Source organism: Aplidium turbinatum, chromosome 6, assembly GCF_918807975.1.
Source record: "Aplidium turbinatum chromosome 6, kaAplTurb1.1, whole genome shotgun sequence".
Lineage (NCBI taxonomy): Eukaryota > Metazoa > Chordata > Ascidiacea > Aplousobranchia > Polyclinidae > Aplidium > Aplidium turbinatum.
In genome coordinates, this window is record NC_137477.1 from 27,492,521 (window position 1) to 27,506,174 (window position 13,654).

A 13,654-nucleotide genomic window follows, 5' to 3' on the forward strand; every position below is an offset into this window, starting at 1 on the left:
TGACGGAAAATTAAGTCACTCTTCACTCAAGCCTACCACCCGGTTGAATATAGGTTACGGTATATTTTTACTGATTTTAGTGTAGTCATTATTTGACTTAACTAAAAGTGAACTCAGTCATGTTTGGAAACTTGAATAATTTATTGATAAAGCTTTCGCCGACGCAACCCTGGACTAACAACAAATAAATGCCGACCCCGTGCATTAAAAAAACAATATATTTTTCTGTTCAATATAACATTTTGTGTGAAAAGCATTGCCTTACCTGCCAAGCTGAAATAATCTGAAGACTCTACTAGGAATAGCAGTTAGCACCTAAATGACCGGGCGCCATAGTGCTCCGCACCTATTTGACCGGCGCCTAACTGTCTGCACCTAAAAGACGTGCTCCCATTCTTTTACCACCCCAGAGTTACAATGTTCCTGGTCTACACCGGAAGACTACTAATGGCGTTGCAAAATCGGAAACTTTTGTGGACCCAATGAAAATTTATCGTGGAACCCCGATTGAGCTGATCTAGATAGTAATGCCGGCCTTTGTTGTGAAAAGTGACTAGCCTTGAAAATGTTTTATGGTGTTATTTGTTTCAATGATTTAATTTGTCATCTTCATGCATTTTGTTTCAGCTTTGCAATGAATGGCGACAGAAATTATGCTCTGAAAGAAGTTCGAAAACAAACGTTTGCACAAACTACCAAGTTCAGTCAACAATTACAGCAACAGCTCATTTCTGAAGGATTTTATCTGATTGAAAATCTTGTGAAATGCTTTGCGTGTGGTGCGTCTGCTAATCTACTATCAGTTGATGAAACTACTATTTCCAAGTTGCACAGATTGACATGTACAAGAAGACAGCAAGAGGATACTGGTAATTTCAGCTTAGTTTTTGTATAATATCATGTATATAAATTTTGGTATGGATCTTGTTCATGCTCAGAGATGGGCAAGATCACCAGTTTTGGTGATCTTTGAGAACAGATCACCAAAACTACGTGATCTTGAAGACATAGGCGCCGACTCCGGGGGGGCGCCGCCCCCCGTGAATTTAGCTCGGGGTGGCTGCCCCCCCGCAAATTATTTAAAAAAAAAATCCTAAGTCAAATGTTTCTAAGTTCAGATTTGCGTTAGTTTGACCTTCATTGCGGATCGATCTCAATTAAAAGATCTACTTGTTGCAACAAGAGCGCTGCTCCTAAGATAACAAAAGAAACAAAAGTACGGTGACATTGAATCGTTGTTAAAAACAAGAACTACCCAGACAACAAAATTCGTCATTTTTTTTCAGATTTAACGACTGCAAACCTAGAATCAATGTAAAAATGACGAATTTTGTTGTCTGGGTAGGTTAGTTGACATCCGAGGGGAAAACAAGTGTCCTCAAAGTTGAGAAATGTTTCCGCTGTTGGTTAGTGACTTCACACCCTCAATGGTGACATCATAACGGTATAAATGGTCAGGTTTTATGAAAGGCGGTATGCAGTTGAAACAATTTACTGAGCAACGAGCAGTTGAAACAATTTAGTGTCGTTCGATGGTCCCGCAATACCAGATTACAATCCCGATTAAGCAGTTACTGCGTGGTACAACGATTCTACAGCAGGACGTCGTCCAGACCTCAACAATACTAAGTGATCATTTTGGCGTTGTTGCAAGTTTAATTGTATTTACTTGTGCTATCGTTAGTTGTATTTTGGCCTCCAAGCACGCAGATTTGGACGCCGAAAAGGAGCTCTTGGTAGGCCACGATAGCTGCCGTAAAAAAGAGTTTTAAAGGCCTGTAAGAGATAAAGTTTAAAGTGACCAGCATATAATTCGAAGTAGCCTACAGGCCTCGAAATTCGTTTTTGTTGACGGTGGACAAACGTGTCCGGTCTGAACAGCTATGTCGGCGGACACACCAGTTTTAGCCGTCGATCGTCATGCTTAATCACTTTATCTTGATAATAATTCTTTGCCATTTCAGAACTATAACTACAGTTTTAGAAGGCTTTTTAAAAATTCAGTAAAGTCACTCTGAAAGGCTTTCATCAGACCAACGACTTGCGCTTGAAGAGTCAAAGCGCCGTGTAGCTGGTCAATACGTCACATAACTGATTAACTTCCACCGAACGAGGTCGTTTGGCTTATTGCGTCACAATGCTCTGGGCAGGAGTCGGAAAATTTCTACACTTACGCTACAATTTTCTGCTGTTCAAAGTGTCACAGGCTTTTTTAAGTTTATTTTTGCGTGTCATGTGAGCGAAAGTGAATTTTCCTTGGGTTTTTTCTTTCTTACTGTAATACCAAAACTAAACAAATTTTGTTGCATCTTGTTGTAATAGCCTACTCGTATAATCTAATTTGGTAACCAACCTTGCCGTATCATTATTACTCGGAGATCAAAGCCAGACATTGTGACGTAAAACTTGAACTAAATTGCGCGTGATTAGTGTAGAAGTACCTGTACTCCTATCAATTCTTAGCGAAGAATTCACCTTTGATATGCTGATTCAATGTCATCAATCGTTGAAGCAATGTAAAAATCGAAAGTTTTCCACCTTGAATGGAAGCTAAGGGATACAGTATTCATCTTTTCTAGATGCACGCAAGAATGCGCTGGAAATTATATTATCGCAAAACAATTGTTCGTGCTATGCAATGACGATTTGTATCGCTAGTTCCTGTGTTATTTCTCGGCGGACTAATATGACAGATCTAGATGGTACTTCCCGCGGACATCACATGCTGTGACGGCGGACATGTCCGATGTCCACCATGAATTTCGAGGCCTGAGCCTACATTATAAAGCTTGGCGATATACAATGGTAGATAGACGCAAGCAAACATCAATGCTGACGAACAAACATCAGCATTTTGAATGTAAGCAATCAGTCGGCTAGAAAGTTTGCCCCCTCAGCAATTTTCAAAACCCGGCGCCTATGCTTGAAGATCAAGATTGTCATCTTGAAAATCAAGATCACTTTTAGTGTACCGTCATTGAAAAATGGAGTTTTTTGATTTATGATTTTGCAACAAAACAAAATTTACTATTTATAAGCAACCTGGTTAAAGGTAATTGGTATTGCTAACTATTGTTTTTAACTACTCAATCGCTGGCTTAAGGATTGTAATAAGTTAGTGACTCTTGCTATGCAGTCGTTGTCTTAGTTTGCATAAAATCGCAAAGTCACATCCAAGGCTGAGGGTAATTACAGTGATGGTACTGAAAAAATCACAAATTTTGTAAAAATAGTTTTATGTTTTTTATTAAAAAAAAGGCTTTGAAGTTTGAACTGCATTATTTTTCACCAAAATTTTGTCTGCTTCATACGGCAAGCTTATATTCATGTTACTAAGTATTTTCAACTTTCACTGGATTATATCAATGTTTAAAATATAATAATAAATAATAATACAATAATGCAAAAATATAAAAGTTATACCAAAAAGAGGCCATAGGCATCAATTACTCGGCCAGGGAGGTGCTCTTCGGGTCTGAGACATAGTGGGGTGAGAAATGTCTGGCCCCTCAATTTTTTGTTAGTATTATATTAACAACTTTCTAAGAAAACTGCCGGTTTTGCACTGCTTATGCGAATGCACAAGCTGCCTTTGTTCAAATTCCAAAAGCCAACTTTGCCAAATGTCTTGTAACAAAGGCTGCGAGTCTGATCTGCTGTGGTAATTTTAGTTCCGTTCATCTATTTAACGTTAGTAACAAGCTTGTGTGGAAAGTCTGTTACGACTTTTGGCAATATGTAGGCCTACTGTAGTCTAATAATGAGTTTAAACAAACATTAGCCTGTGTTTCGGGTTATTTTACCAAAAATTGGTGTTTAGGGGAATCACTATATAATAATATGATAACTGATTTACAGCATTCAGCAAAGCAGGGTGATCTAGACATTCAGTTTGGCTGTTTGAGTAATGTTACTAGAAAGTTGGTTTACATGAGCCATGCAAGAAAGATCAAGCCACAGAAAATACTGATTAATAGGTCTGTTCCAAAGGAATTATAATAAATTGGATTTTCGCATGACCTAGAAGTATTGGTTATTCCCAATGTCTTCGCAAGTCTGTTGTTGCGTTGATTTAATTGTTAAAGTGCAGCTTGCTCTGAATTGAGCTAAACAATTTAACCATATTGAAATAATGTAAAGTATAACAAGCTTACAGTATAATATAATATATTATATATGTTTTCTACTTCCACTCAAAAGCTGTAGCCTATATTTGCTTTTACGTGATGACTTGCATTGATTGATTTTCCGTAATCTCTTCTTATCCTTAAAGTGTAAAAAGAAATACTTTAAGAAATTAAATATAACAAAACATCGAGCTCTGATGTAAAATCATAAAAAAAGCATAAAATTTTGTTGAAAAATCATAAAATAACCAAAAAATTCATAAAAAATCATAAAATATTTTACTCTTTTGGCATAAAATCATAAAAAAATAGGAAAGTCTCAAGTGGGACCCCTGCGATACTGATGGTGCAATGGTGCATTCTGTTGAAACATTTTTCGGTATAAGTGACATGCAGCAGAATCATCCAGCAACTATTGCGAAGTTCTGATTCCGTGCGACTTCAAGTCTTAAAATGTAACTAACTGTCAGTCACAATATGTTCTGTAAACTGCTGATGCGCCTACGCAGCGTCTAGAGCAGGGGTGATGAACCTTTTTGCAGTCGCGGGCCACTTTGCCAATTACACATGAGTTAGCGGGCCACATAACTTTTTAATCGTAACCTACAGACGAAATCGGTTAATCGAATCACCTATTTGCCAGACGTTTTGATACGATTATACGATTGATTCGTTTAACCAATTTACTAAAAAAAGGTTTATTGCGAATGGGCGTAATTGTTGAGAAGATGTCTGCGCTGACTAGGCTGCAACGCACATTACAACTGATACTTCCTACAACTGTTTACAATTCTGGTTAAACTTTAAAGAGTTTCCTAGTTCTGTGTTACATACCACTATGCTGTAAGTCCCAGCCAGCAAAACTGGTTGTTTTTACATTGATTTATCGTCTGCAGACGTTGAAACAATGTAAAAAGGATCAGCTTTGCTGACTGGGAGAGCAGTACAATCAAAGCATTTTTCTGCAAACTACAGCAATCGGACTGCAAATCGGCAATCTTTCATATCACCGATCTCTGTGACGTCACAACGCGAACTTCGACGTTGAAGTTTTTGATTCAAGCGGGCTATTTTTAGCTCCGTACCAGCTGTGTAGTTTTGAGTATAGAACGTGGCCTACGAAAATTGTGGTATGGTAGAAAAACACGGCTCACACTCATTGTTTGTTTTGGAATCGCAAAGGTTTTTTTTCAAACCTTTTGCGCTGTCTGGTAAAATAATTAATTTGCAATGTTCTTCAACTGAACGAAACGGCACAAATGAAATTACGTACTGCATTTCACAACAGTAGGCTACTTTGTTTCAGCAATTTAAAAAAAATTCTCCAAAGTTTTCTGGTTTAAACTTTTAGACATGCTTTCCAACACTTCTCTCTTAACCCGAAATAATTTGTCCATGTCCTTTCCTTGGAAGACCAGTCGCCGACAGATGACATCAAAAGCATTTAAACTTCTTTATTGGGAAGTGTGATTATTCCTTTTGTGTGCTGTTCTGTTTTAATGAAGCCCAGCTGTGCGAAAATTGGTTCTTTGTAGTGCGATATCTAGCACATAAGATTATGGCCTGGGATTACAGACACTTGTCTTTGTTTTGAGCGCATGCGTCTGTCTCGCCTTTGCTTCATTTTGCCTTTGAACATTGCAGACAATTATGCGAAGCAAAAAAGTGACATTCTCTTTTCGCTAACGGGTACAATTATACGATTAAATGAATGAAGTAGGCAAACTAGAAGCAAATCCTGATGCTTTTATCCGACTTATTCTTTTAAGCGGTATACGCTTAACCGATGTTTTTACTTAACATTAGATTGGATTGGTTTGGGATTTCAGGTTTTGATTCAAATAAACGATTGATACGTTTAAGCAGTATACTATTAACCGATTTCGTCTGTACTATAAAATCTTTTAGAAGCGACTCAAGATATTATTCAAGAAAAGTAACAAACGGCAGATGAAAGTAATAAAACCCACACAGTTGAAATTATCTTACGCAGAATCGAAACGTACAACAGCAAAAAATCAAAACAAATCAAATCATTCCTATTTTCTAACTTTAAACCCTGAAAGTTAGTGTTTAGGGCAAGAAAATAGCAAAGGAAAGGTGTACCAGTGAAGGCATAAAACAGCTTTGAGATGTCTTTTGTCTTTAATGCATGAGCAATTATCACATTGTTTTGCGGGCCGCACAAAATTCTTCGATGGGCCGCAGGTTCGTCACCTCTGGTCTAGAGCATTCGGCTTAAAAAATATCAGCTGACGTTCAGTAGCAGAGGACACAGCTTGTTGTACTAACCACACGCAAATCAGTAGCTATTACTGCAGTAAACGATTTTATTTTAAGTGCCCAAGTTAAAATTATGACTTATACTTCTTAAGAAGTCCCACATAGTCTGTGGTGGATCCTGTCCATTGCCAATAAACCGGTCAATGAAGCGCATAATGCGGTTATCGACTTCTTTGTATTTTCTTCGTTTCACTGCCAGTTTGTATCCAGCGATCATTTGTTCGTATTCCGCATCACGTAACTTTTGGATTTTACGAAGAGTGTCGATGAACTTCCACAGGGATGGATGATCCATCTCCAGTTTTGTTGTAGTCTCCGATGAGCGGCTTCAGCATGGTCGTTCTGTCCTAATCACAGTCTTCGAAATTAGCATATTTTTACTTTGGCAAAAACGTTGACGATGCCAAACGGAGTCATTCCATTATAATTCAACAAATGGTGAACACCACCATCTCTTAGATTTTCTTCATTTTTACATATTTGGTACATATTTTAGAATGATATTCATATCTGTTGGAATTTTTTTGATACCTTGTGTCGTTTTCAAGTTATCGCAATTTAAAATATATGACATTTTCGCCACTAGTGGCGCCATTGTGCATGGGAATATTTTGGGAAAATGCTCTAAAGTCACCATTTCTTGTCCAATTATGATGAACAAAGTGTCTATTCCCATGTTCTCATGGGTGAGAAATTCAATTATGCTATTAAAATATCAAAAAAATAATTGCTTGATATGAAAATCCTTATCATCATCATCATAATCCATCGTCGGTTTGTTCCCCACTATACATTTGAATATTTTCAATCTTATTCAAATAGAATTATATTTAAATATTTTCAATAGTTTCTATTCGAATAAGATTATACTGAAGAAGCCACACTTGTGTGGCAAAAGCTCTATATTTTAATAAATTGATTTTTCTGATTTGGTGTGATATTGTTTATTTTAAATTGAGGTTAACCATATCATTTTTATGTCTTTGTGAAGTCATAATGGCTCTGAAGTCATAATTGTTATTCCTAACTTCACAATAGCTTAAATATAGTTATTAGCTTGCAATGGGTATGCTAACAGTTAATGTGATAAAAGCACTTAAGAGAAAAGTTCAGTGAAAGATTTTTCATTTCTTGGTAAATAAACAATCACTTTACAAAATGGAGCCAATCAGAAAAAAATTTATGCAATCATGGGGGAGTGGGAGGGCCTTAAAGTTTGAGGAACTTTTAAAAAATAACATAAGGATTTTCATATCAAGCAATTTTTTTTTTGATATTTTAATAGCATAATTGAATTCCTCACCCATGAGAACATGGGAATAGACACTTCGTTCATCATAATTGGACAAGAAATGGTGACTTTAGAGCATTTTCCCAAAATATTCCCACGCACAATAGCGCCACTAGTGGCAAAAATGTCAAATTTTAAATTGCGATAACTTAAAAACGACACAAGGTATCAAAAAAATTCCAACAGTTATGAATATTGTTCTAAAATATGCACCAAATATGTAAAAATAAAGAAAATCTAAGAGATGGTGGTGTAAAATTTCTTCAAAATTTGTTGAATTATAATGGAATGACTCAACGGCAAAAGTTGGAATTACCTCGGCAATTGCTGTGAACATTTATTACGAAACAATTGTACCAAAACATGTAAAACGAGAAGCGAAAAATATACTTGAGTAGTCTATCACAACCGCATTGTTTGATTTGTTGTGATGTAATAATACCAAAAGTAGCGATAAAGCGAGCAACGTAATACGCACGCTGTTACGATAATTCGCGTTAAATAACTCACGAGGGGAAGTAAGTTAATTTTGGGTTGATTCAATATTTGAGTCAGCACAAATCGATTTAATTTTCCCCGGTGGGAATTGCATAACAACAATGCCCAATAAGAATTTTACGTTTGTTTTCAGAGTTCGATTTTAGCACTGGTCCTCTGGCCAATGTGTAGTGCGAGTTCCCCGCGGACCAGTACGAATCGTTTCGCACTGGTCCGACTGTCCAGTGCGAAAATATCCTCGTATTATGTCGTTTGATCGTTTAGAGTGCGTGGTTCTCGTTTGCGCTTCTCTTCAAACAACAAAACACGTGATCCGTGTATGTTAAATCGTAAGAAAAAAGCAATCGCAACATCACGTGACGGTGTTAAATCGTAAGAAAAAGGGTAATCACAACAACACGTGAGCTCTGGTAGCCTAGTACTACAGAACTCTCAAGAGATTTGATGTCAGCAGAAATAAAAGATTTCGACCCCAAACCTGCCATACATCTATGGCTTGCAAACGATTCATCTGTGAGGTCAAGAAGGCCCAACACTGGCTATGCGTTTTCAAGGCCAGACAAACACACATCGGATTCCAATTATGACCCCATGATCGTTACGTCATCAGATTCCGATTATGACCCATCATCGGATTCAGAAATTGAAGAAGAACCCCAAGTAGATTGAAGACTCAACGTAGATTGAATGTCTTGCCTAGATAAACTGTTGTTACTGTTATTGCCATTGTATATTTCCATGTTATTGCCACCATTCATTATTGTCGTTTTAAGGTGGTTTTCCCTGGGTTGGCCTCGTGCTTCCCAGACAATCTTGTTTTTATCAGTAATCGGGACGGACCAGTGCGATCTCGTGCGGACCAGTTCAAATGGTGAGTCACTGGTCCGGTTGGCCAGTGCGAAAAAAAGTTAAGGTCGAACCCTGGTTTTATATTAATTCGACATCTAGCGACGTTAAATTATCATAAAATAACGTTTATTGCTCAACCAGATACTGGTAACAAATTAATAGCTCCTTGCGAGAAGATTGCCTCAATTTACGTATGTATAAGCTAACATAATAATGGTCACTGGGAGCAATACAAAGTCTGTTTGATAAAGAAGTAGTCAGAATCTATTTCTATGTCATCAGATGCTGTATCAGCTGGACGAGATAACGGAAAGCGAGGCGCAATAACGAGTAGATGCTTACAAATTTGACGTCTACTGGCGTTAAATAAATGCCAATAGGGTTTTGTTTGTTTGTCGTATCCAGGCTTTCACCCGATGGTTGAAGATTAAGTGGACGGGAAGGCAAGGAAGCCAATCTTCGTGTCCACCTTCAGGCATGCCTTTAAGTGTCCTGCCACAGACACAGCCGCATGCTCTTGAGCGGTGTCAAACCGGCGCCCTTTCGATTGCCGTTCCAGTGTTCTCACCACTCGGCTATGCAGCCGACGCAAATAGGGTGATATTTCTATAAAAGATTCAATTCTCCCAGCTGGGCCGGCGAAGTAGGAAGTAACCCAAATAAAACATCCAGCAATAGTAAGATTGAATCAACATCCTAGTCTGGTGTAGTCTAAGAAAATTAGTTTTTTTGTAATCTTGTTATCCTTACAAGCACTCGTGTGGCTTCGGCATTTTTATTGTCGACGCTAATTTCGAAGACTGAATCATAAAATCAATTAAAATCCTAAAATAAAATCATTTATTGCAGTAATAGCTACCGGTACTGATTTGTGTGTGGTTAGTACAACAAGCTGTGTCCTCTGCTACTGAACCTGTTCAGACGTGAAATCAATGTAAAGAAAAATGATAGGCCAACTGAGTGATTCAACGTATTCAGACATTGAATCAATGAGTGTTAGGCTAATTGGGTTCTTTGAACAAATCGAAGGGCTTTTGTAAATGTTTTTCTCAGTTACAACCTATCCTAGTCAGCAAAAGTTCCCTTTTTGTACATGATTTCAGCGTCTAGCAACGTTGAAACGATGTAAAAATGACAATTTTTGCTGGCCGGAGATAGGCTACCATACCAAAGTTGAACTTGACCAATTAGGCAGTTGCAAACATATTTCCTTTTGATGAAACGTATAGGCTACCACATTTGGTTTGCCTTTACATTACATTCAAAAGTTTTGTTGACATCAAAAATTCTTTGACTGTTTTGAGTTGCAGCATCTTTTTGTGAAAAAGGTTGTTTTGATGTGAAACAAATATTTTGAACAGTCTGTTCAAAATACTAACGCTCAGGCTGAAGGCACTAGGGTTGAAATATCTGGATATCGGTTAACTAATTAACCGGTTAATCAAGGCATTTTCACCTATCTGATATCCGGATAGTTTTTTGTCGGTTAACCGTGTAATAAAAAAGTAAAAGTGTTACTGTGTGTTGAGTGTTTTACGCCTCTTTTGCAATTTTGAAATCCGATATTTTAGCTATGGGTGGCCAATAGCATCCCGCAGTTATCTACACTGCGATAAACGTAGTGTGGTGAGTTCCCACAAGAGGTGAAAACTGCAAAGTCGGCAACATTAGAAGAAATATTTCTTGGAAGTTTTGATTGATCTAGACGGCGGCTTTTAGCGTTGTTATGACGTCACTGCAGTCTGCAAGTCTTTCTATTACCACACGTTCTCACCTCACAGTCCAAAAGTTAGATAGACGCAAAACGCAGTGAAAGAAGCGTGAGACAGTAGGCTTATATCTTACTTTGAGTGTGTAAAAAAGACTGAATTGGAGTTCAAACGTTTTAAAAGTGAAAATCCTGTGTGGACCTACTTCCTACGTTCAAGAAATGGCGAGAAGGCAAAGTGTGAAACGTGCAAAACTACTATTTCCTGCAAAGGATGATCTACAGGGGCTATGAGAAACCACTTGCATTTGAAACACAAGATTCAGGTTGAGGCTAAAAAAACAAAAATGCAAAGTTCTTCTTTGGCAATGACAGACAGCAGTTCCACTGGTACAAGCAGGATTGACAATTTTTTTAAACCAGCCAAAGATTCGTTAGAGAGAATTGTTGCAGAGCTAGCAGCTGTTGACAGAATTTCTTTCAAGACAATTGCTACCAGCAATCGAATGAGACAAGCATTTTTATCCAGAGGATATAAGTTACCACAAAGCGTGGTAACTGTCAGAAATCTTGTCATGACATTCTACCACCAACTGAAAAGCAATACAAAAGATAAAATCGAAATGGAAAAAATGAGTACAAACTTCTGCTTTATTACGCTTGATTGAATCTCTTTTTGGAAATATGATTTTCTGACCGGAAATGGCGTGAAACGACACCAGAAGAAAAAATTTTTGAAAATTTTTATGTTTTAGGTGTCCCACGCTCACCCCAAAAATTTTGCGTTTTGCCGCAAATGAACATATTTTCAAACGCAAGCAAATTCTACATTTTACATCATAACGGCACTATGTTGGGTATCATTTTGATCAGAATTTTATGGAGAACATCACTAAACTATCAAAAGGTAATTCTCTGCAAGAATGTAAAAATTGAAAATTTGGCCTGGCGTAATATTTTGACAAAAATCCATTCGAAAAAGATGGAAAAATTGGAAAATTACACACAAAATGTTTTGAAACATAGGGTATACACAATACTACAATAGTCTTATCAGTTAAATGCCAAACAGTGTCAAAACTAAGTGTCAAAGCTCATTGGGGTTGTCAATCATCCTTGAAAATCACCATCTCATCCAAAACTTTGAAGCTATCCAACTCTTGTATCATGGGCCAATCTAATTGATATTTGCTACGTACACCTTCTCTTTTTCTTTGAAGTGTCAAAACTGTGTGATATCCGAACATATTGATGTGACATAAGCTCGTATTTTGTCATCAGTTTCTTTTATTTTGTTGTCTGACATTGCATCGTTTCTGTCTTCAACCTTTCGGTTATTCAAACATCTGGTGATGTTGCCAATCAGCCTCTCATTGGCCACCTGGTTGTTTTTGAAGGACACCCATTCACCCAATCATTAGGCTGGCCTAGTGACAAACAAGGAGAGCAAACAAACCTTGCCTGAAAAACGGCGTCCCACGGCGTCCCAGCAGGGATCGGTCCTGGCTCCACTTCTTTTCAACATCTACACCCACGACCTGCCAACTACGGTCTCCGCAAAATATGCTTATGCGGACGACCTGGCAATTCTCCACTCCACAAAGTCGTGGGAAAATTTAGAAGACACCTTAAGCCAGGACATGAAAACTCTCTCAGCCTATCTCCAGAACTGGCGACTGAAATTCAGCAAAACCAAAACTGTGGCAGCAGCTTTCCACCTCCATAATCGGGAAGCTGATCGTGAGCTACACGTCCAGAACAACGGAAAATCTCTGTCTTTCTGCCCCAAACCAAGGTATCTTGGGGTGACACTGGACAGATCGCTCACATACCGCCGCCATTTGGTGTCACTGTGCAAGAAACTCACATCCCGCGCTGCGCTACTCAAGCGCCTGGCAGGCTCTAGCTGGGGGGCGAGGGCTGACACTTTGCGTATATAAGTCCTAGCCCTTGTCTACTCTTCAGCAGAGTACTGTGCACCTGTTTGGTGCTGCAGTGCTCACTGCCATAAACAGCGCCCTGCGCACAGTGACCGGATGCCTGCGTCCCACACCATTGGACAATCTCCCCATTCTCGCTGGCATCCAACCCACTGAGCTTCGTCGCGAAGAAGCCACTCTGTCCCTCGGTCGACGGGCACTGGAGCCTAACCACCTTCTCCACTACAAGATCTCTGCTCTCCCAAATGAGCACCCCCGTCGACTGAAATCAAGACACCCATTCGTGCCAGCCACTCAACTTCTTATCAACAAAGCTGATGTACAAGACATCTCTGCGGCTGCTTGGGCGGACCATAAATGGAGTTCTGAATGGAAGTCAACCGCCACCAGACTCTATTCGTTCATCCCCGACGCTGACACACGCCCCATCGGTCTAACACTATCAAGACAGGCATGGGTGCGCCTCAACCGTCTCCGTACGGGCGTCAGGCTTTTCCACTCAACCATGCATCAATGGGGAATGGCCTCTTCCTCCTCCTGTGAACGTGGTGCCGAGGAACAGACCGCAGACCACATCATCAATGACTGCTCCATCTTCAAGCCACCTAACGAAGTGGAAGGTCTGCGTGTCATGGATGATGAAACCAAAGACTGGCTGCTCTCTAGCAGCCTTCCAGTGTAGTCTGGGAACATCGTGAATCTGGGGTGGTAAAAGGATAGACCCTCGGCCCCAGACGCTCACACAATGACGACGACACAGTTTTGACACTTCAAAGAAAAAGAGAAGGTGTACCAGCAAACATCAATTAGATTGGCCCATGATACAAGAGTTGGATAGCTTCAAAGTTTTGGATGAGATGGTGATTTTTAAGGATGATTGACAACCCCAATGATCTTTGACACTTAGTTTTGACACTGTTTGGCATTTAACTGATAAGACTATTGTAGTATTGTGTAT

At 39.0% G+C, this 13,654-nt stretch overlaps 1 protein-coding gene across 2 annotated transcripts in view; it reads left to right on the forward strand.

Annotated features, from left to right (window-relative positions):
- LOC145771571 (uncharacterized) overlaps positions 1-13,654 on the forward strand; it is a 112,794-nt gene that overhangs the window by 8,509 nt on the left and 90,631 nt on the right. For both annotated transcript variants that reach the window (XM_082583276.1, XM_082583277.1), the window contains exon 2: positions 628-869. In XM_082583276.1, the coding sequence (XP_082439402.1) occupies positions 635-869 (235 nt within the window). In that variant the 5' untranslated portion in view covers positions 628-634. The remainder of the gene's footprint in view (positions 1-627; positions 870-13,654) is intronic.